The sequence below is a fragment of the Solea senegalensis genome, linkage group LG14 (genome assembly GCF_019176455.1).
Source record: "Solea senegalensis isolate Sse05_10M linkage group LG14, IFAPA_SoseM_1, whole genome shotgun sequence".
NCBI lineage: Eukaryota > Metazoa > Chordata > Actinopteri > Pleuronectiformes > Soleidae > Solea > Solea senegalensis.
Window position 1 is genome coordinate 22,686,648 of NC_058034.1, and position 24,509 is coordinate 22,711,156.

The 24,509-nt window shown below is 39.0% G+C and overlaps 1 protein-coding gene across 2 annotated transcripts in view; it reads left to right on the forward strand.

Moving 5' to 3' along the window:
* Nucleotides 1-24,509, forward strand: part of LOC122780640 (phosphodiesterase 4D interacting protein) — a 96,660-nt gene that overhangs the window by 11,073 nt on the left and 61,078 nt on the right. For both annotated transcript variants that reach the window (XM_044043741.1, XM_044043739.1), the window contains exons 2-3: nucleotides 1,904-1,956; nucleotides 5,612-5,679. In XM_044043741.1, the coding sequence (XP_043899676.1) occupies nucleotides 1,950-1,956; nucleotides 5,612-5,679 (75 nt within the window). In that variant the 5' untranslated portion in view covers nucleotides 1,904-1,949. The remainder of the gene's footprint in view (nucleotides 1-1,903; nucleotides 1,957-5,611; nucleotides 5,680-24,509) is intronic.

Below are 24,509 nucleotides of genomic sequence, written 5' to 3' on the forward strand. Positions count from 1 at the left end.
CAAAAAAACGCAATTTACTTTGGTGAAGAGGAGGAAGAAGAACCGGAAGAAGAATAATCTTTACGATTACAATAGGGTTCTTGCAACAGAGTTGCTCGAACCCTAAATATAAACCAAAACAACAGATAGATACACAATATCTTGAAATTTAAAAATAGGATTGCCTTATGTGTTATGTACCATAAATGTTATATATTTTATCTGTTGTTAATATTGTGTTTTCCCAATCCATGACCTTTTTTGGTGAGGGATATTTTAACTGTCATTAAGGACTATATGTCCTTGCTAATTAACCTACTTCAGTAGAACAAGCTACAAGACTGTCATAACAAACCTGGAACCAGTGCTGTTGTCACAGTCTGCCTAAAAGGGCCTTCACTTAGCAGTGAACTGATGACGACTGCCAGCACATGAAGACGCACAAATGTTGTGAATTTGTCGCTGAGTGCTCGGGTGGTCTGCTGATGTCCACAGCTGCTGAAGAGACCTTTACTGTCCTGTTGTCTGCTCAGCCTCCACTGTCACACACCGTCACCAGCTGTCCTCACCGAGACTCATGCATGGAGGTCTCTGTGAAACACTCACACCTTGGTGGTCAGGATGCTTTAAATAAAGGCAAATACACTGATTGTAGTGAAAGCCTTTGATTCCTGGCTCATTACATTCTCACCAACATGACAAGTGCCTTCATCTGCTTGACCGTCACTTGTACGACCTTTATAGCATATCGTTAGTAGCTTACGCTCCTCTATTGATCATTCATGAAAGATTCAGAGGTTTTACTAATAAGGAGAAAATCATGAGGATAATGGAAATAATGAGGGTTTTTTTTTCATATCATGACAGGAGGCAAGGGATTGTCTTAGGTTTTTTTTAAGGACTATTATGTGATGACTGCGTTGCATCGATGTCGACTGAATTAGCAAAATACACAGAATTTTATAAACATAATATTATATATATGTATATATTGATTAAAATACATGAAATCCACAATTTTATATTTAAATTACATTTAAAAATGTCACTTAATGACATTTAAGTCTAATTATTTGTGTTATAGCAGAGTTTGACCATATTTATAGTCAATGTCATTGTTTCTAGCACACGTAAATATCCTTCATTTAACATTAAAAAGACAAAGAAATAAAATAAAGCAGGTATATGATCTGAAATGAATGGTAAGTGTGTGTAATACAGATCATAAACACTAGATATTTTCACTCTCTCATTGAGAAGCACAAACATTTCATGAGTCCAGAGAAACAACCCGTGTGCAGCTTTATATCCACATATGTCTCGTATGTCGGGACATCCAGATATTATTTATAAGCCATATCATCCAGCCTTACAGAAATATTGATTTGATTTCTATTGTGATATATATCGAATGATATGAATGTATATATCATAATGGTATAAATAAAAAAGTAGTAATTATATACTAGTAGTTGATCAATTCTCTGAGAAAGGCTCTTTGTTATATTCTTTTCTTACTAAAGGCAGTTGGTGGACAGACCTCAGGGATTCCTCCACTCTCTGTCTCTGTCTTTGTTTACTGTTTCTGCAGTGGTGAGTGATGACTGTGTGACTTAAAGCATGCGCTGACTCAGTTTCCACCACCAGTGTGTGAGTGTGCCTGCTGTTTCTGACATGTCAGTGGGAATATACTCTCTTCTCCTGCTCCTCTGTCAGCTCTGCTCATGCTGGATTAACCACAGCTTCAGTTGCATATAACGCACACAGGACAGACCGACAGGTATAGGATACAGTGGGTGGAGAATTGGAAGCTGGAGGTACAGGTTTCAGTGGAGGACCAGTCAGTGTGTCTGTCTGCTGAGGATGAGCTGCAGGACAGTGTTGAGACTGAGGGCAGTGAGCTGATGCTTGTCTCTTGTTTCAGGCACTGTGGTGCAGAAAAACGGGCCCGGCCAAAGAGCATCGGACCCATGATGGGTAAGTGAAATCCTTTTTTTATTTCTTCCTAACTTAACTGTAAAATGTGACGTGTGGAAGTGTGAATTAAATGTCGACAACCTGATAAGCAAGAAAGACAAATGGATTAATGCAACACAACATTGTAACCCTTGGATGCATGACCTCCCAATACCTACACTCTTCCATGAGTGGGGTCAAAAATGACCCCAATAGAATCAATGCGTTTTTGCAATAAACTTAAGAAATTTCTTTAACTTTGGTTAACAAAAGAGTGATTTCTACTTAGGAAAACCCTTTATACTGACAGTCCTAGGAGATTCTACAGGAAATGCTTGGTGTCCTTTTTGACCCTGCTTATGGAAAAGTGGGGTAGTGATACAAAAACTGCTTAAATTTCTTAAAATGAATGAAAAGATTTTTAAAAAAGCAAATGGCCTCATGTCACAAACATATTTTATAAGGAATACCTGGAATATGAAAATATGAAAACTTTTAATTTCAAAGATTTTGAAGAATAACAACCCATGGGGTCACCTGTGCATCTCAGGGTTAAGTCTTCAGACAAAAAAATAAAACATTTTAGAGCATTTGTAATTAACATTAAGTGATTTTAAGCATATTATGGTGATTCGTCAACACAATGTTCTTAAGATACTGGTGACATTGTCAGAGGCTACATGTTCAGGCCATGCCCCCACTGAAAGGTTTATTATAGTTATAGTATAGATTATAGTTAGTGTAATTGAACATCAAGTATGAAAGAGAGAACATGTAGACTCCCTTTATCCTGAAACTTCATTCGATGGGGAAATATCAGGGAAGTGAAAAGCAACAGTATAAGATTAAAAAAGGTGCTGCCAAAAAAGTAGCTCCGCCTCTTCATCCTGGTGCTGGGACTGGGACTCACCTGGTCTGACTCACCAGCTTCATTCTACAGTAACTGCATCAAAATACAAGCCAGACCAGTTTGTAACAAGTTATCAAGATAAGCTGTAAAATCTCCCTGAGGCACATAATCGCACCAACCGTTTAGTAGTTTGGAAGTCTCCTGTACCCAGAGCAGTTCTATCAAAGAATAGGTCCAACATAGTTTCATGAACAACTGGACTAATGGACTAACTTACAAAAGTTAGTGATGGAAGAGTTCATGAAAGCATGGTTCCCAACAGGGACACAAGTGTATGCTATCTGTACATGTGCTGCTTTATCTGACCTTTTAAAGAGCATTTTGTAATAAAGTTTGCGTTGCTTATTAAATGAATTACACCCACACTTAAAAAACAAGAACAAAACTGAGCTACGACTTTATTCCTTCATTTATTGTCGACCACCTGTCCTCCATGTGAGGGTCACGGGAGCCAATCCCAGCTGACATAGGTCACCAGTCCATTGCAGGACCAACACCCCGAGACGACGTAACTTCCACTGAAGTTCTGCATATTTTTAGACTGTGGGAGGAAACCAGAGAACCTGGAGAAAACTCACCCACACATGGGGTGAATATGCAAACCACTTTACCTCCGTGTCACCCATGAACTATGATTCACTTAGACCTCGGAATTACTTCAGTTTTATCATAATAATAACATGTGTTTGGAAATAAAATGAAGGTGGGCATTATTTTAGGGTTTTTGGTTAAATATGTACGTCAGAGAGGTTCTTCACATGTACTGTGTGTGTGTGTGCGAAAAGGGAATTTGTAGCAGTGCGTCAGTCCTATTAGTGTTGTGTAATATTCTGTGCTCCGGCTGATGCGGACACTGCAGCTGTTAGCAGTGCAGGCCTCCATCCAGAAGACCTTATACCTTGAAGAAACAGCAGCTCTTTAATAATATTTAATGTGCTGCAATTTTTAAAAGAACCACAGAAATCGGAATTCTGCCAAACCCATCTTAATTAAGCCCCTCTGGGCCCAGTCCCTTTCCACCTCCACCCCCTTTTCTACTGCACACCTACTGGCTCTGCTTTTAAACGAGTCAAACTCGAGTTATTGTACAAATCCCTCCTGTATGAAGGTTCTGGGAAAACTCCTGGCCCTCAGTAGAGCATAAATTTGGCTGTGAGACGTCTTTGGGCCTGGAAATGTTTCAGCTGGATGAGATTCTTGAGTGTGGACACGGCTCATATATATACACAGGCTTAATTGGGTTATAATGAGGAAAGGGTTGATCAGAATATCCTGAGGTGTTGAGGTTCCAGGCCCATGCTTTTAGATTAATGATTCTTCTCAGTAACACTGGAGCAGTTTTAAAACACTGTGGTTTGCACATAGCACACACTTGACAAGACTTTTTTGTTCCTGCTTATATGAATAAATTAATAGATTAAATAATAATAATAATGATGATAATAATAACAATAATAATAATAATAATAATAAGAAACACCACTCAATGTTCACATGCTATATTTGTTCTGATCAGATCACCAGGTGAAGTCTGGAATGAAGCATCAAAGTCCTCAAAGTGCTAAATAAGTTGGGCTATCTAGAGTTTCATGATGACTGCATAAATGCCAGCTGCCTGTGAGGACCCAAACAGAGCACTAATCCAAATACAGCATTGATGCTGACATCCATGTGTTTAAAGCCTGCAATTAAAATTAAATGATGTTATTGGCAAACAAAAGCTTTCATCATCAATGTTGGGCCCCCTATGAACCTGGCATTAGAATGTGTTTTCTGCGATCAGTCAGCGATCACATTGCACCTGTCCACATCCCTTACGTCAACTCAGGTGGTCAGGCAAAATGTGTGATAAATCACGTACTGGCTTCTGCGTTGATGCATCTCCATTTACTCCAGTATTACATTAAAAAAGCAAAAAACCCAGCAAAACTGTAACTGACTGAAAAAAACTAACTAAAAATAATACTATTAGTTTTATAACTATGTTGAAAAACAAAGGTTTTTATTTTATATCATATATGTATATACATATATATATATATATATATATATATGTATGATTTTTAGGATGTTTTGGCTTAAATCAGTAGTCAGGCTTCAAGGGGCAGGAAGAAGTGTGATTCAGGACTCCAAACTATGGAGGGCAGTGTACAGCCTGTCAGAATTTATTAGAAGAAGAAAGAGAAGTGATGAGCTAGACCGTACGCACACAGAAAGGCCCTTGTTCGGACCGAGTTGCAACTCTGAGGCAACAGTGTAAGCCACTACACCGCAGTTTATCGGAAAATAATTCAAGAAAAAGCAGGAAAGCCAGTGCTTATTAGGATCTGCCATATTGTATATTATTGACTAGAGTGTCACTATCAGTGGGATACAGCTACACAACACAGACTGACACAGTACAGGCTGGATCATAGTAAATCAAAGGATCACTATGCATGCAGCAAAGAAAACTGAAAAACTAGCTGGTATGAATCTCATGTTCCTATGAGCACGACAGGGAATCTCTTACTCATTTAACTGCACGTCTTATATATTTTTCTGGTTTCCAAAATGCGATGGAAATGAAAAGGCAAATGAACTTTTCTGTGAAAACCTCAAACCAAGGTTTAGGTTATGAAAGACTTTAGGTTATGGTTTGGTAATTTCCCAATATGGAAAAAGGTCATTGTGGTCTTGCTTCAGAATACTGGGCTTGCTCTTTTCTTTCCAACGTTTAAATTTAGATTTTATTTATTTACATCTTCCCCTTTTCTGTCTGTACAGATTACTCATGTGATGACGCGGTTAAAGGCCCATCGGTACAGATGCACAGCCTCAGAGAGTTTGAACAGGTAAGAATAAAAGCTGTGTTCTTGCTCTGGTGCTGTGGTGCAGATGTTACTGCTGTGAGCAGAAGAACTGATCTTCTAAGTGCTACTGGAAAATGACTCTTGAGTAATATTAGCCACTTAAATGTGTCCACACTTGTCTCTGCTCTGTATCAGTCATTGCAGCTGTATTTAGGTGTGTTTGTTGATATGATGTGGCAACTGAAACTCTACGTGAGTCAGTCTCCTGTTAATTCTCCATAATAGCCGTCATTCCATCTTTCACGCAGGCTGTAGAACTATTTCTGGCTATGATCCTGCTCACACATCCGCCCTGAATGCTCCAATCACAGGGTTGACACCTCTAAGCTGAGGTGTGAGTGTGAGATAATGTGTCCTGAATGCATCTTTAGATCCATTTCAGAGGTAGTCTCTCTCTCTGGGACACCTGGGTCCACATTGTTTTGCATGTGTGAACACTCCCTCAACAAAGTGCTCTTACCTGCTGCAGTTTCACAATGAACCTCATGTATTTGTACATTACCTGTCATGCCCGTACATCGGTTCATTTGCTAACCGAAAGTAGAGTCTCTGGTGCTTGGACACAGTGGGCAGACATTGTAGCTGAGGGCTTCTGCTTCGAGCAGCAACAGCAGCAGCAAGGCAAAATCCCCAGACACTGGTGCTGATAGTAGTTGGTGACCCGTTGAGAATGATGAAGGGTTAACTTCTATGGCGCCTTATCTGATGTGCAGCCAGTTGGGCACTGCGTTGGTCACCTGCCTCAGCTTGACGGCGCCTTGTCTCACTCACAGTGCTGTGAGAGTGAGAGGGGGTGTGGCTGCAGTAGAGCGGCGAGAGCGGTGTAAGCCAATGTGTGTTTCTTTTACCGACATCTTTTGCATTACTTCTCCAAGTTGAACTTGGCACTGCCCGTCGCAAGACCTGTCAAGTTTAGATCAGTCAGTTCGAGACATATGCGAGTAACACACAGACAGACAGACAGACAGACAGACAGACAGACGTTCCTGGAATTTATAGATAGATTTTACTGTTGTTGTCTGTTGTTGCTGTTCTTTTAAGTTTCTAAGATGGATAATGACGATGATAATGGATACTTGAGCAGCAGAATTCACGTCTGAAACCTTGTTTGCAGTCATCTCACATTACTAGCAGTTACCAGTTTCAAGAATTTTCGTAGCTGTGACTGTAATATAACCATTAAGTACTTTTTTGCTAATAGCCTTTAACCCTGGACGACTTGTGTTGCCAAACTTAAATGGAAGTAATCGTATCCTCCAACTATCCGCGATGACGGCAGACGCCTGAAAGACCAAATTAACTATAAAAGGTAGCAGTGACTGTGCGCAAAGGGGCCTTACACACACAGACATTTTTAGAAGATAATCTGAATGACCGCACATCTCAGTCACTAATATGCCTGGCTGGTTTCAAACTAAGGAGATGAGAGCCATCGTTTTTTTCTGCTGGTTCTGTGCCAGAGTAATGGATTCTGGGATGTTTGCCAGGTGCATTTTGGGTCTGATATAACGCCTGCTGCAATTATGCTGTTCCCGTTTTTGGTGTAAGACAGAGCTAGAGAAGGGGGGAGGTGGTGATTATAGTAATGTCGGGTTGCGGGTGGAGGTCAAATGTTGTGGTCACATCCACCTCTTCCAACAAACGCTGATTGATTCTGAGCAATGTTCATTTTTTTACAGTCACTAATCAAGAGCAAATGTTTTAGATGCTTTGCAAAACATGTACATCACTTCATCTCTATATTTGTAAACATAGTCACTATTTGTTATCTAGATCAGTGTGTCCCGAAGACAGGGTCAGACCCACTCATAGCTTGTTTTTATGTTTTTTTTTTTTCTAAATTCTAGATTTATGTCTATATATTTTAAATAATGCATATAAAATGACATTTTTATTAATTTACAAACATCTCTTGAACATTTCTTGCTTACAAATTTAAAATGGTATGAGGTGTTATAGACATGGCTGGAAAGTAGTTGCTCCATTAAGCACAAATTTGCTTTGTGATTTAAACATTTTATTGTGAGAACACATCATTACGGGGGTTGAATTGTAAAATTAAGAGAGGAGAAAACAAAAACATTTTCACAGAAACTATTTTTACTTGAATAAACAATACAGATGTACACATTTACACTGGAAATGCCCGTCCTTAATCACCACGCTAACAATACTAACTCTGATCAACATGCTTTTTTTTTTCTTCTTCTAATGGTCATGTGACATGATGTAGTATTAATATTAGCTGTGGTGTCCATGTCCACAGTGAAGCCCTTTGTATTGATACATACAGTAAGAGTAGTTAGTTTTTCAGCCTTGAACCAACTAGTTCTGTGTCCTAAATGTGACCAAACTTCAGCGGAGAGCTGAGGCTTCTGTTCATTTGAGGCTTCCTGGCACTGAAGACATTCTTTGACCAACAGCTGTGTGTTTATGTCATATAAAGGCTCCATAGTTATTTGACAAGAATCTAAAAGACAGGTCTTTATAGTAAAATGCTGGCACTCATAACCATGGGAAGGTTTCTGTGATTCCAAGCAAACCAGATAATAATATCTTTACAAACCTCAAGAACTCTGTTGCAAGGAAACTTTACATTTTAATGTCTCCTTCCTCTTACAGATAAAATATAGTCGAAGCATCATTGTGATATGTTTAGTTTTGATAAACAACATTTTAGCTATATCTAAACTTTTTATTTTTCTGTTTGATTGTGCAATATAAAGTACAGATGTTGGTGGTAAATCCCTAAATCAGCCTAAAATAAGTGATCTGGTGCAAAAGTGGGCTTGTAACAACAGTCAAACAAACGTTATCACTGTAATGGATTTTGGATGGATGTCAATGTGGAGAATTGAAGAACTGAGAAATCTGGCAAGAACATGCATGAAACTCCGTTCACAGAGTGAGACTTTCAGGCTGGAGCATGTGATTTATCTGATTTCTATCACTGGGCTGGAGTATTTACAGTTCAGGCTCTCACAGTATAACAAACGGAAACAACTGATTTTCAATAAAGAGCAGAGACATAACAGTCAGGGCCTTGTCTGAAAAATTTCCACATTCTGACGGAGCAAATTAAAAGTTTGTTGACCTTTTTTTGCCGCTGTAGTTTTACATTAAGCGTTTCTGACAGTGGCAGCGCATGTTGGTCCTCTGATCTTAATTGAACAGTCTGCATTATTGAATCCAGCTTATGTCTTTGTGTGTGTGTGTGTGTGTGTGAGAGAGAGAGGGAGAGAGAGTGTGTCCTCTCTCCACATTTGCGTTAGTTTAAAGAATCAATCTTCCCACTGGCTGGTTGGAAGAAACATGACGCTGCCAGAGCAGCGTTTGTAACTGTCAAACATCGCTCTGTAGTCTTGAGGTTTCAGAAAAAGAGAAAAAAAAAATTCAAAATGCCCCTCTCACAAATGGCCTTTATTAGTCCGCAGCAGAAATTGAAAGCACATGGTCTCCTATAAATGTGAATTCAAACCGACCACAGAGATTGATAGAAGAAGGGGGAGGAATGCATATAATTTTGGCCATTAAAACCTCAGGACAAATTAGGGTTGTTAATCTGTTATTTTGCCCTCAGTCTCAGCATTCACTTCTACAAAGCCACATATGCCATGAAAGGTCCGTCAGTGTTGAATTACCATCAGCAGAGTGGCAGTAATGGACCATACTCAGTATTAGTACGAAGACCAGAGACGGATCATGCAGTTCTGCAGCTGACAGCAGGGATGAAGCCAGCGTGCAACGTGAATGCTACACTTCTTTTGATTGCCTTTATCTCCTCTTCGCTTCTTGTTCTCCCCAAGTTTTTGTTGTGGTATTTGGAACTAGGTCAGAATACTGCGTGGGTGTCTGTGTGCGAGCTGCTGCCGCCTCTGATTTGCTGCTTTGTGCAGCCGGCATCTCTGAGTCTGGATGAAAGAAAAACACCGTACAGAAATATCCTGTCATCCAGCAACTGATGTTGTTCGACTGATGCTCTGTCATTGAGCACATGTTGTCAAGTCACAGTGAGCTGAAAATGAGATGTCTTCATCTTTTACAAAATATTCAGAGTCACAGAATCAGATAAGTTGTTGCTGAGGTTTTCAGTGCAGTGGCCAGTAAGGAGATTCCAGGTAAAGTTCTCTGGTTACCAAGTGGCTGGTAGTTAGTTTCAAATGCTTTATGAAGGCGAATTTATGCTCAATGTGAGATACATTTGCAGACAAATATGGCCTTTTATCACCATACTATACATTCATTTTTTTAATTCATTATTCCCACACAAATCTACAAGAGCGTACAAACACAGATTAAAATCAGCACCCTGGGAAGTTTGTTCTGGGACCAGGGACAGGGACCCGAGCAGGAGCGCTTCCACAGAGAAAAGAAGTCAAGTTAGCTTTATTTCTAAAGCACATTTTAAACCAACCAGGGTTCCCCAGGTACAACAGCAAGGGCGTGAAATAAAAAGGGGAGGAGATAGATGGCTTTCGCCAGGTTGGCACTTTCTAACAATTAACTATGTAGCAGTAGCTACATAGTGTTAGATTTTCTAAACACTCTTTCAGATTATCAATTAAAGTGTAGTGTTTAGTCATTTAAAGTGTAAATATAGCTTTCTAACATTCTGAAAATTACATTTACAGTGCTTAACTGAAACTCCTACAAAAACGTGTTTAAAACTAAAAATGTTATTGTTATAAACTGAATTCACCTTTTTATACCCAAATTTGAGCCAGCTCACTGGGCTTCTCTGAGAAGTCAGAAATTCATTCATGGATAACAATAATAGTTATATTTTAGCATTAAAATATCATTTAGATTAAAGAGCTTCTAAATACTGGTGTATTAACCATTACAGAAACATTACAGAAAAATCATTTTGATAATTACCAATGCTGTTATTTTAGAGCAACTGTGGCACAAACCTTACACTGGGTGGTGGTCTAACAGTGGTGTAATAGGGATTTAAAAACCATATACCAACAAGTTAAAGAAAAAAAACACGTAACATCTGCTATGCATACAACATAATACTTTATGTTTACATCAGACCACTGTTTAAGAAATAAGTGAGCATATCAGTGGAAAACAAATCATCATTAAAAGATAATTATGTGTCATCAAAGAGGAGCAGAAGAGTTTTATTATCTTATACAGCATATATACTGTAAGACAAGTAGCTTTTGTTAGAAGAGATATTTTCAGACTGTTGTCTTTAATTTCAGGAAGCAGCAGCCATATCCACACGGCCTCAGTGATATTGAAGCGTGAGGCAGTTTTCGCAAATCTCCTTCTAATAATAGATATGGATGCCATCGTGTCCAGCTGTCTGTGAGCCCCTCCCTCCGACCTATCACTGGAAAAAATGTGCAGTTAAATCAGATTTTTCACAAAGTCTTTGGATTTGTTTCAGGTAAAAAAAAAAGGTAAATCAAGGTTATTTGTAGCGTTGTGATGAGTAAACTATAGGTTACGAAGACTTTTGAAGTGCATCCGGTGAATGAGCCTCGATGACCGTTAATGGATGACCTAACGGCACTGGAGTCAGTTTTCACCACAGCAGCACTCAGACAGACTGCAGATCAATACACAGCAGCTCAGTTTTCAGCTTAGTGCTCAGATTAGCTGTCGTTCATTCACACACACACACACACGTACATATACACACAGGTTAGCACAGCTATACTTTTAAGGACTCAGCATTGCCTTCTAGCCTAGACACTAACCTTAACCATAACCACAATTCAAATCTTGGCCATAAACTCAACCTCAAAAAATGAGGTTCTGTCTCACTAGGACCAGGTCTTGTACTCAAGGTCAGTGTTTATGACAGAAGATGTCCTAAACATGTACACACACACACGGAGAGAGAGAGGTGTGCACAATGTTACATCATACATGTTTTTATCAGTTGCCATACAAAGTAGGGGTATTCTTCTCTACCTTAGCTATGATAAGGATACAAGTAAAATGTTATTTATAAACTTAGTACAATACAATTTGTCTTGTGTAGAAATTAATTTCAAATTGAGAACAATAAGCCAGAGCCATCACTGCTTACCTTCAAATACATAGTTATGGATCTACTGACTTAATGTACATGTATAAACAATCAACACTGTAGATGTGAAGCCTGACACACCTCATGCCCATAATATCAAAGTAAACTGCATTTCACACTGTGGATTTACGAGCGAGAAAATCACAATGCAGCATTTATACACCATGTTAAACCCACAAAGTGATGTCATACTCCGTTTGTAACATGCAGATGTTACAAACGGAGTATGTGTCTTGGAGTATTTCTTATTTTGAGAGCAGGCCAGCTTCACTGCACCACACTTGCGCCACCATCTGGACAGTAATAGGCATGGACACACTGTGCGAGCGGTGCTCTGGTAGCCTGCGCTCCACTTTGTTAATCGATCCCAGGTGTGTGCAGTAAATTTGTGCTCCTCTCCGGCGGGTCAGAGAAGACATATTGACTTGATCACGGCGTCAGTCATGGATGATAATTGTTCAGTTAAAATGTACAGTAATCTGCTCCCTACACACAGACCGGTGTGTGTGTGTGGCTCACTTTGTTCCTTTGTTTCATACGTGGATGTTACATATTTACATGTGCATGCTTGTTCTATATTGTGTACAGACACATTTAATGTGTATTTTTCAGTCGAATACATTTATTTAGTATATTTTAACAACAACACTACCGCTCTCCTGAGCACATACATCATATGAAAACAATTACAAACCAAAAAAGGCAAATGAAAAGACACATCCAGGGAAAAAAGAAGGTATTTTTATCAATCAGTCTTATAGTTAGTGGCAGGCCGGATCCTGCAATTACACTGACAGTGTTGTGAGCCGTTAATGCCGGAGTCAGAGAGGCAGAGAGACCACAGCGTATGTACATCGGCTCAGCCTACATGACAGTCACTGAAAATGGCTGTTCATGGCAGCTTGATCAGGGAAAGACGGGAAACATTTAAACCGTTAGAGAAGAGAAATGAAAAGTGTTTCAGGCTCTAAGATCTAAATTAAAACACACTCCAAAGCAAAGATTGTATATGAAATGTTCATTTTTTTGTTTGCCATTTGTACACACACTCACACACACATAGTTCCAGTGCTTCAGAATTGTTTGCGGGCCTCTTGAGGCAGCAATTATTTATATTCAATCACAAATGTGTGTTGTCACTGGTAAACTTGGTTTGTGTAGTGAATAGGGATGATACAATGTGGAATTTTGAAATAAGGCTCTCACAATAAGTGGATTGTGGCGGGTTTCCTTTAAGGGAGGGCTCTTAAACTCAAATGACCTACAGCATCTAGTCTGCTCAGTCAAGGCCAGACAAGTCAAAACCAAAAAGTCATGATCTATGACGATATTTCACAAAATCTCAAAATGAAAGTGTTTTTATTTTGATTTGAAACAATATATAGTTAAAAAAAAAAGAAACAGAAACATACAGAAATAACTCATAAGTTGTTATTATGCAGTGGGCCAAATTAAATAAATTGGAGGGCTGTGAGTTTGAGACCTCTGCTTTAGGGAGATGACTGAACTTTTTTCAGCCATGGTGCTGTTGTCCATGAGGATGCCACGAGGACACCGCCCGTATTTGTTAAAGTCAAAATATATACATATATTAGTAAAGAGTCAAGAAATGGCCTATCAAAATAAAATTATATTATATATATGTATATATATATATAATATAATTTTATTTTGATAGGCCATTTACTAATAATCAACAGGTAGTGTGTGAATGGGTATGAAAGTGTGAGTGAATGGCAGCAATGTAGTGTCAAAGCTCTGCATGGTCATTGAGACAATATAAATACAAACCATTGACCATTCTTTCAATTTACAACTACTGTTCTCAGCTGATTTTCACTCTAATTACTAGAGCTGCAAGTAACAATTATTTTCATAGATTAATCTGTCGATTATTTTCTCGATTTATCGTTTGGTCCATAAAATATCAGAAAACCCTAAAAAATGTTGATCGGTGTTCATGAAACCTGGAAATGATGATGTTCTCAAATGTCTTGTTTTGTCCACAAACCAAAATGATAATGATAAATGATAAATGATAATGATTTCTTTGTTATCCATTCCTTAAAAAATCGAATAATTGTTTCAACTCTACCAAGTACATGGACCTGACACACGTGTACTTTTCCTGCTGATTGACTGTCAACTATAGGGTAATTAATATATCTATTTCTATATCTATCTATATCTATTAATCTACTCATGATCTACTCTATGATTTGATTGACATACTACGAACAGATAATCAACCAAGACTTGATCATTCTGAGTGGACCCAAAAGGCGAGCGACAGAAGGCAAGTTCAAACAAAGAGGCAGGAACTGAAAACCAGAATTCTCTGATCTGAGCAAAAACACAAAATCACTGGAGTTAGACGCTAGGTCACACAACTGGAGAGAGTAGCAAAAAGGCACTGAAGAAAAAGTCCAAAAGGGCTTAAGAACTAGCACTACCACACCGGACGGACATTCTCTGGCACTGGAGTGAAGTCTGAGTTGGCTTATATAGGAAGGGTGAGGAGTAGATGGGAGTCAGGTGTGTGGATTGCAGCCAGGTGAGCCTCATTGCACTCGTCTCCACACCTGCAGGAGAAACAAGGAGAAAAACCAAGCAAACAAAAACACAACCAAAAACCAGACCATCACACATACTTCCTAATCATATGTCGACATGATCCTGTTTACTTTCAAATGACAGACTTATGGCGTGTTTCCACCGGCTCTACTCACCTTGGCATGGCACGGTTAAATTCCGTTTCCACTAGCATAGTAACCTGGTACCAGGTACTTTTTTAGTACCTGCTCTAGCGAGGTTCCGAGCACGCTGAGGCGATACTATGCGTGACGTCGTCAGACCGCCGGCCACTGATTGGTCAGAGTGCCGTCACACGAAGAGACATCCGACACAGAAATCAAGCCGAACAATGCTGAACTGTAGATCAGTTAAAAAGACTTAACAAGGAGGAGTCTGCCGCTATATATAAGTCCAGTGACTCCGGTCATGGCGGAAGTACTGAACAAGTCGTTGTAATTAATTGATTCTAATAATTCAGTTACACTGAAAACAACTGCTTTACAAGTCACTCATCACTTGTTTGTGTGTAAAACAAAGTCACAGCAGTTTCACGCAGCCGTGAAGTGATGACTCCGCCCACGTTGAGTAGGTACTTTTTTGTAGTGGAAACCCAAGCGAGGACCATAGTGGAAAAGGGCCATTATTGATTGATAATTGATTGTATTTCACTCATCAGTTGAGTAAGTGTCAACTGGTTATCTGTTGACCTGACACAAATAGTTTTCAGTTAAAAGGCTTTATTTTTTCTTTTGTATCTTAATTTACAGCGTTTGGTGCTCACTGCTAACAAGTGATAAGTATTAATGCCACATTGATAATAATGATCATTTTAAATTTTTCGTACCAGTGCAACAGCAGAGTAGGTGCACTGCTGGTGCTGTTGTGTTTGGTGAAATTGTTAATATTTCATTTGAGGGATTAAAAATGCTTTCGAGCTTGCTAACATACACAGTCGTAGTGATTCTTTACATTCCTGGACCTCATGATTTGTAATGATTTCACTCTTGGTCATCGTCATCTTTAAAGCCAAGTCAAGTCACAATCACCAAATAGCTGTACATCATCACATCAATACAACAGCAAAAACATAAAACAATACAGCAGCAGATAATAGCCATATGAGATTGCACCACTTGCTATACCTAACACAGAAATAAGTAGGTTTTGAAAGAAGACTGCTCTGCAAGGGCAGGCTATTCCAAGGCCAAGGGTCTGCCATTGCAAAGCTCAGTCACCTCTGGTCTTCAGTTTGGTCTTAACGACTTCCAGGAACGGCTGTTTGGTCGACGAGCAGTTCAGCCACATACTGAGGTGCCAGCCTATTTAAGGGTTTAAAAACAAATGGTAAGATTTTAAAAATCAGTCCTAAAATGCACTGTGTCAGTAGAGCGAGGCCAGTATAGGGGTGACCTGATCATGTTACGCATCCCAGTAAGAAAAGGAGCTGCACATGATACATCAGTGATCGATCAATACCAAATTATATACAGTTACAGTAATTCAGCAGTGAATTTATAAAAACATGTATTACTGAATTCTTTGGAGGGAGGTAGCCTTTGCTTTTTGATGGAAGCTTAAGTTGGTAAAAGTTTGTTTGTCAAATTTAAAAGTACAATCAGAGTTTACACTATCTTTAAACAATATTTGCTGTAAAATAATAGTCCATAATTATTATGTTCAGAAGAACCATTACTCATTTTTCTATTGTTCTTAACCCAATTGTTACAGTATAAAAAAGTGTGTGTTACCGTATTGGTTTATTAATGCTGTGCTGTTGTGTTACGTTTCAATTCTGTGGACCAAAACAGCTGATCAACAAATAATGTGTCAGTAAAAAAACACTAAAACAAACGTTGTAGACTTGTGGTGTTTGTATGGTTGCATCATGTCCTGAACACATGAAGGCCAGTATGTTACATAAGATCAAGCTTTTTCAATTATTTCCACACCCTCAACTGAAAAGTTAAAACAAATATTATAATAATCCAAGGCCAAGAAAGCGGCTTTATAAGAGAGCTTATTAAAATCCAGTGTTGACACTGCACTTCTTCTCGCCCGACGTTCAGTGAACACACGCGAGTTGGACAGATTTGACAGTTATCCTCCAAACTGTCAAAGATCTGGCGACTGTGATGGTTTTCTATCAGAAACACCTCTTCATTAGACGAGGAAATTGAATATAGATTCTAACAAGGTTCCCTTTTGTATCTTTTTAGTCTCACTGCTCCAACTGCTAGTGTGTGTTTCCCATCAGCCGCCTGCTTGTTGTAGCTTATTACTGATGGACTGACTGATGGTCTCCATTTGTTTTTGTTTTAGTGTCTCGCTCTCTCTCTCTGCTGGTAAGGGCCAGATCTGTGGATAATCAAACCCCTCTGTTTTCCCCTCTTTTCTCTCTCCCTTTCTCGATCACAGAAACATTCTGCAGATTCTCACTTTGTCTCTTTCCCTGCTTTTGAATATCTCTCTCTCTCTCTCTCTCTCTCTCTCCCTCCTTTTCTCCGGGATAACTTCTAAAAGGTTGTGAAAGGGCGACATGTGCTGAGCAGACCTTCTTTTCCCTCCCTTCCTCCGCACATACCAGAGAAAACTCACCCACTTGCCAGAGAAAAAGTGGGAGTAAAAAAATGTATGTTTAAAAAAAATAATAATCCTGACTTGGAACTGGCCTGTGTGCACCCATGTGTCATCATTTATTTCCAACGCAGCGTTACTGGAATCGGCACATTAGAATGTGGTGTTGAAACTGAGAGTTTTTCTGCTATATATTAGGGACAGGTGCCTTTTGGTAAAACCCCTCTAACTTATTGTTGATTGAGTAAGCCTTTTAAATTGAATCATTTCTAGTGGGAACAGGAGCAGGAAGAAAGACAGCCTTTATTTTCAATAGGCCATTATAATACTTTGCTATTTGAGATCGTCCTTCTTGTCTCTCTGTTGCCATTTTTCTTTACACTTGTGAGTTCATTGTTCATCACTTTATCTCGAGGCACTTTTCATAGTAAGGCAGAAACCTGTATAACATCAACGAGAGCAGAGAAACCCAGCAGTTCACACAATGAACAAAAACCTCTCTTTTAACAGGAAAACAGCCAGGTTTTGCTGCTGAACCTGATCAACAGCCATGATTAATCAATCGACCATGAAGTAGTTACCAAGATAACAATGAGCAGCTGCTGTTAGGAAAATGCTGTTTGAAAATCATTCCACAAGAAAGTGGAATAACCTGCGAGCGTCTCAGTCACCTGTCGCCCTGTGGTTCATTATTCCGTTAAGCATTTCTTCACAGTTGATTGAGATCAGTGTTTGTTTAAGATGTTCTCCTGATTTAAATGAAAGGATTGTTGTTGACAAGCTGACTTGTTTGAATCAGGTGTGTTGGAGCAGGGAGACATCTGAAACATGCAGGGCGGTGGGTCCCAAAGACCAGGATTGAGAAACACTGATTTAGAGGATGATGTAGCAACACTTGTGTAAGTGTGGCAGTATTGTATCATAGCTATTGCTACCTTTTTACTAATCTACAGATCACAGCTTTACAGGGAATGTTTGCTTTTATGGTTTTGAAGAACAGTGAAGAAGGCCCTGGAGTCTGTGATTAGTTAATTTGAAGGGATGTATTTGAAAATACTTGGCCAAGAGATAGAGGCAACTTCAATTCAAGCATGTGCACAGCCTGATGCTACCTGTAATGAAGATCAGTCCTCAAGATGACACATAAGCGTGTGTCTGATGACCTTTAACATAACCATGAGAATCAGTGAAACACAAACTCTCTCTGGCATCATCTGCTCTGGTCTCCATCATGGTTTACGTCAGGCTCCAATCGCCTTCTTTCTGACAAGGAATGACCACAATAGCTTTCTCTTGGAGTCAACCTTGAGAACAATAAGATGTTCTCCTGAAAACTGGACTTTTAATTATAACAATGGCTCTATGGTTAAAACAAATAATATTTAGTAAGACTTACCAATAGTTGGACTCAGACATTGGATGGATGACAAATCATTGTTGCTAACCCTGACCTTTTTTTCTGATTAAAAATCAGACGTCTTTTCCTTTACTCTTACCAAGTCGTTTTCTGTTTCTTAATAGTGTGTAATAATTATTGACATCTAATAGTGAGACATCTAATGGTCACCTCTTCCCTTCCCAAGTGTGTCAGGGAACAGAAAGGATAACATTCTACGACAGCTTTCCCCACTCTTTCACTTTCCTCTTCCATTCTTCATTGTTTATGCATCAGTGGGCGGAGCTGTTCTTTCTCATTTGCAAGAGAACGCAGATTCATTCGGGCTGCTGTAGAAACATGGTGCAAAGAGGTCATACACTTATACAAACATACCTATGGGAAGTGCTTTTCAGTTTCTGTCAATAAACCCTCCTAAATATAACCCAAAAAAAAAATCAGAATGATTGGTGTATGTACTGGACATGATTTGATGGTGTGCGATTTTGTCAGACTGATGGCACCGAGGTGACTGAGCTTCAAAAGTTAAGTGCCTTCAGTTGACTGTAGGGCTTGAGATCCAGAGAAAAGTAACATAGTAACAAGGACTATACTGAGGTGTTATACTCTAGCTACAGGGCCACAGCAAAAGACAGAAGGCTTATTCTAGAAACTTCTGTGGAAGCTAGCAGACTTTTTTTATTATTATTATTTATTTTCTAAAACAGAAGTCTCCTGTGAGCCCGTGGAATGGTAGTAATCCTCATTTTTAAAACTATTGGGAGTTGTTTTCTCTCTGCCTTTAACCGAGGAGAGCGCCCTCTCCACCTTGTGAAAATATTTTGCTCTCTCCGATGAAACTTTAGAATTCAACCATCAAACACTGTATTTAAGAGTGTGTTGTTTTTGTCCCCACTGGGTGAGGCTGGACTCAAAGCAGGTCTGCATCAGTGTTCTCAGGAAACCTGCAGCAGCATCTCTGTTTAACACAAATCCTTATTACCAATCCTTTCATAGAGTGCGTCAATGGAAATCCTTGTTTTCCACACACTTTTACATTTACATTCACAATCAGCATTTCCCAACAACATCTTTGAACCACATAGCCTACACTACAGTATCAGTAGTCAGTATCAGTATCTTTAAAAATTTTGCTTCCCCAGAGTTGAGAAATATCTTCATTCTTTCTTTTTGTTACGTGTCCACCAGTGACACTTGGTCCTGTTAGCGTAACTGTTAGCAAAGATGGCGGACACTGTTTACATTCTGGGAATGAGGTCCCTTCTCCCGACGAGTGGGTCTAAAAAGTGCAGAATTAGCATTTCAGTTTCAAACCTCGGACCAAGTGTCACTGGTGGGTACGTAACAAAAAGAAAAAAATGAAGATATTTCTCGACTCAGGGGAAACTGATGTTGGGAAGCACAATTTTAAAAAGATACTACCCCTATTCTAGTTATACAAAGCTAAATTCAAATTGGTGAAGTATTCCTTTAAAACTAATCTAGCATAATGAGTCCTCAGGCCTAAACCTTCAATTCCAATGCAGTGCTTGAAGTGGTACGGTCCAATACGCAGTACAGGCCAAATCTTTCACTCATGTTTAGGTATATTCATTGATATCTTGCCACGTTTGTGTCCTGGAAGAACTACATAATAACCGGACACCAAGTAAAATGTACTTTGTGCTTGAAGTTTAAATCATTGTTAGGGATCATCGAAATATACAAGTTGGCAAAATGTGTTACATAAGTCCAGTTATTAGTTACTTTAATATGGACTAAATATTTAAATAAATAGATCTTATTTCGAGAAAAAAAAGTATAATTTAGTGATTTATGAATTAGAAATACAGTCACACATGCCTCACATAGATAAGGGGAGTACTGGCACTTGCAACTGTGATGAATTGATCAAAATGGAGAAAGTTGCATGCTAAATTGTAAAATGTAGATTAAAACATGTATGATTTCCTCTATAAACTCACTTCATTCACTTCAAATCCATCTCTCCCATCCTATCCTGATACCAAATGTCCTGAGATATTTGGTATCACTGGAAATAATCTGTGGTGGTCCGTGAAGAGTAACTGAAAGTTTTGCGAGAAGCTTGTTAGCCCTGGTGCATTTGTACGCACTAAAATTCCAATGGGTTCAAGCTGTTCAAGCGAAATTACTATAGTAAAGAAGCTGTTGCAAAAACCAAATGCTGTGTGGAAAATTGGTGAAACCTTGGGAGTCAAGCTGTGGAGGACTTGACCTTTTGGAGATAGTGAGTTTCTGCAGGGCAGAGACGATTGGCAGGTAACTAACAATCCCAGAAAGCTGAACATAGCCTGGCTCAGATCAGACCAGCCCAGTGTGCGCCAACCAGTGTTGAGTAATGCTGTTAGTAAATACCGGGCCAATTATCGCTAACGAGGGCCAAATTGGATCCAGATGAACATTTATTGAATTTGTCGGAGAAAGGTGGACCGAAGATAGCTAATGAAGTACAGCCGCAGTGCTGGAGCCAGGCAGCCAAGTGTTGGGGGGGGTTAGATATTCACCTGGCAGTGCCACAGCTTTTTCCACATCTGTGGTTTTATACCCATTTAATAATTCAGAGACATTGTTTATATTGTAGAAGTGAGTCCAAACTTCATTTAAAAGAGTGCAGTTGGTCGAGGAGGAACTAAAGACAAATAGTCAATGTCTTGCCTTTATCCTGGGATCTAAAAGGTTCGTAGACCAGAACTGATGTCCTGAAGCAGCACGGTACACTTCAGCTTGCCACAGTATGGTTTAGAATGGTAAACCCTGCAGTAAACTTGAATCTTCATAAACAGAAAAATGGAAAAACTTACCCAAATGATACTAAGTCCAGGCACTCTCTCACATCTTAGCATCCATTTAGGAATAAATCATTTACTGTATACTAATAGTCAATAAATGTGAATAATAAATACATTTTTGGTGGGGAGTAATGCGATCGGCGTTGTGAAGAATTAGTCACACGGTGGATATTTCTGGAGGTAGTCTCTGTTTATTTCTCACACAAAGCAAATAAAAGAAACTTCCATCAGAATGTGAATCACTGGAGAAGTGTGCCCTCTATAAAACAAACATACAAAAGTGACAGAGAATTATGAAAATTCCACATATGACAACTTAAGTTGCAGATTAAAATAAATAAACTCTTTACATTCATTTTGTGTCACTCTAACATAAAAGGAAATAAATAACACTTGCATAAATACAGCACATGCGGAATCTCTGGCAGTGGTGTTGGAGAGGAGGATATTGTCCAAGGTATGGAAAATATTGGACTCTCCTTCTCCTCCCACATTGCATCACAGAGTGACACAGGAACTCATTCCCACCTGTGTATCTAACTCCACCCTTTAGGTGCTGGACCATTGTGCTAGGCACTCTGACGGAGGGATCGGTTATTAGTTAAGAAGCCACTTGTGATAATGTGAAAATAATTGATCACAGTCACCATGATAACGAGACTGTGTAACGAGCTCATGCAATTCAAACAAAGCAAGTCTTTTTGTATCATTCCATTATCTATTATCCGCAGGGGGTTTGCAAGTCATGACCTTGGTGTCCATGAAGTATTTAGACATAGATTATAAACTAATGCCTTATCAGGGAGGACAGTGGGTGAGGAAATATTCAGATTTCTCAATGTTTTTGTGTCTGAAGACATTAAGAGCGAATTTAAAGGAAACATGTGGCTGTTTGTACGGTTGTTGCTACAGTTATGTTGGGCTGTAGTAACTGTGGAGTTACTGCACAGACTAACTCTACAGCTACAACTGGCGGGGCTAAGATTCGACTAATTGACTGCAAGGAAAGGAGCTCCTCCCTCTCTCCAATGTGCAGGGTCTGGTGGCAGTTGAAGTCAGGAGTCAGCACCTGTCTGCAAGTGGCGCAAACTGGACATTACAGCTCTGCTGTGATAGAGATCATGGCCGTTTCTCAATACTCAAGTAAGCAAGTATGTACTTACTTGCTGCAGCCTCATTACAGCCACCTATGGTGTTGATAAATGAACATTTAAAATACTTTTAATAAATGCATATATATTGTTATTATTTTCACATTTTAAATATTTAACTTAATTTATTAATTTATTTCTATTAAAAAATACAATACAAATAATACAATGTGGAAAATAGATATATTACAGCATTGTAGAGTAGTATATATATATATATATATATATATATGTATACACACACACATATATATACATATATACTACTCTACATATCTAATATTTAGATATTATATTTAAATACAGATGCAATGACCGTGCGACTTTAATATTAATCTAAAATTCAAAGTTAAAATAAATAAAACATTAATTACAAACTTTCAGGTCAAAACATTTCCACAACATAGCACGTCAACAACAAATCTATGGATCACACGAGCATCTAATGACAGCGACGTCTGAGCCAGCGGATCATTTCATCAGGACAGGCCGAGGTAACGCTGCTCTGTGCTGGGCACAGTGAGCACCGAGCGTCCGCAGAGGCGGAGCTTATCACCTATGTGGGACACAGAAAAATATTTATTTCAGATATATATTTCTACTATCTGCTGCTATGCTCCGTCAAAATGTATTCTGGGATACATGGCCATCCCAAATACGCTTATGTCACCAAAATGGGCCGTTAAATAATCGTTGGTTGCAGCTCTATATCTAATTGTAGATTTATATTCCATTTTACTTGTCTTATTCCATGCAGAGGTTAATTGGACACCAGAATTGGTCCTAGTGCCATGTGGAAGATAAAGTGGTAGACAATGTATGAATGAATTCTAGACTGTGTCTTTTGGTGACCTCCCTTTTTAGACTGATATTTTAGTGTCTTATCTTCCTTTGAAGTATTTTAATCTCTCTGGTATTTTACTTGACTTTAGTAATTGCTTTCTTTATTTCATTACCCTACCTTTTATTTTTAATATATTTTAGTTACTTTTGTACCACCTCAGTGTTTCCTCAGTGATGATGGTGATTTCCTGTTTTATCTCCTTGAATGCCTTTTTGAGGGGGTGGGGTTGATTTCATTATAATGTAAAACACTGTATGCTACCTATTTATACTTTTATCAAAAGTGTCATATTGATTGATTGATTATGACAATATGAACTCTGAAGTATCACTTTACTGTAACATAACTTTGAAGTATATATTCCTACAAGATAACCACCTCTCAACACGAACCACAAGCATGAGCTGGAACTTTAAACCAGGACATGTTGAGGGCAAATGATGGTCCATCAGCCCCGCCTCCACACCCAGCTTCCCAGAGCCCTACATGAACATAACATAAAAAGACTGGGTGGTTTTTAATTGGCTGGCCTTCTGAAATAAGGTTGACATGACCACTGCCCTGATTCACTCTGACACCCCCAACTAACACACATACACACACAGAGTTTTTTTGTTGCTCCATCCTCTTCTTCCTCTACTCCCCATCACGTCATCCACTCCCGACGTCTAACCCCCCTCCCCCTCCCTGCGTATACCTCTCTGTCTCATTACGCAGTCACTTCTCATCCTGCCCAACTGATGGTTCAGTGCAGTGAGGGCCTCAGGCTCTGCTCGCTGTCCCTTTGATTTCTGTCCACACACAACAGAAACGAGGGCATCTATCCAGTGTATACAGCACATGCAAAAACACACACACACAAAAAGCATTTGCTGCTTATAATGTGTTGCACTGCATACGCACACGCACACTCACTCACTCACTGTATAGACCTGCTGCAAGAGTACCATCCACATCTGTACAGCTGATGCTCAGCCATGTGGATATGTGCACCTCTGAACGATACCTGCACGAGTGTCTGATGATTGTATGTTTCTTCAGATCAAACTAAACATGTTATGATCAAGTGAAACCGATCACAGTGTGTCTCAAATCTCAAAACGATCTCATTCTCAAATGTCTTGTGTTGTGCAAAAACCAAAATAATTCAGCTTGAATGATTTCTCTGTTACGTGGAGCAAAAAAAACAAGTGAAAATATTCACATGTAAGAAGCTGAAAAATCAGAGAAGTTGTTTTGAGGAAAACACTCAAACCAATAAATTGATTAATTGGTGCAACCCAAACAGCTTAATGACATTTTGCTAATTACTTATCTATTGTTATTTGCCAAATGTGTTTCAATAAAGATACATTTATTTTCAATGCATTTTAATCAGGAGAGAGAGGAAGTGAGTGGAAAATAGATGTATTAC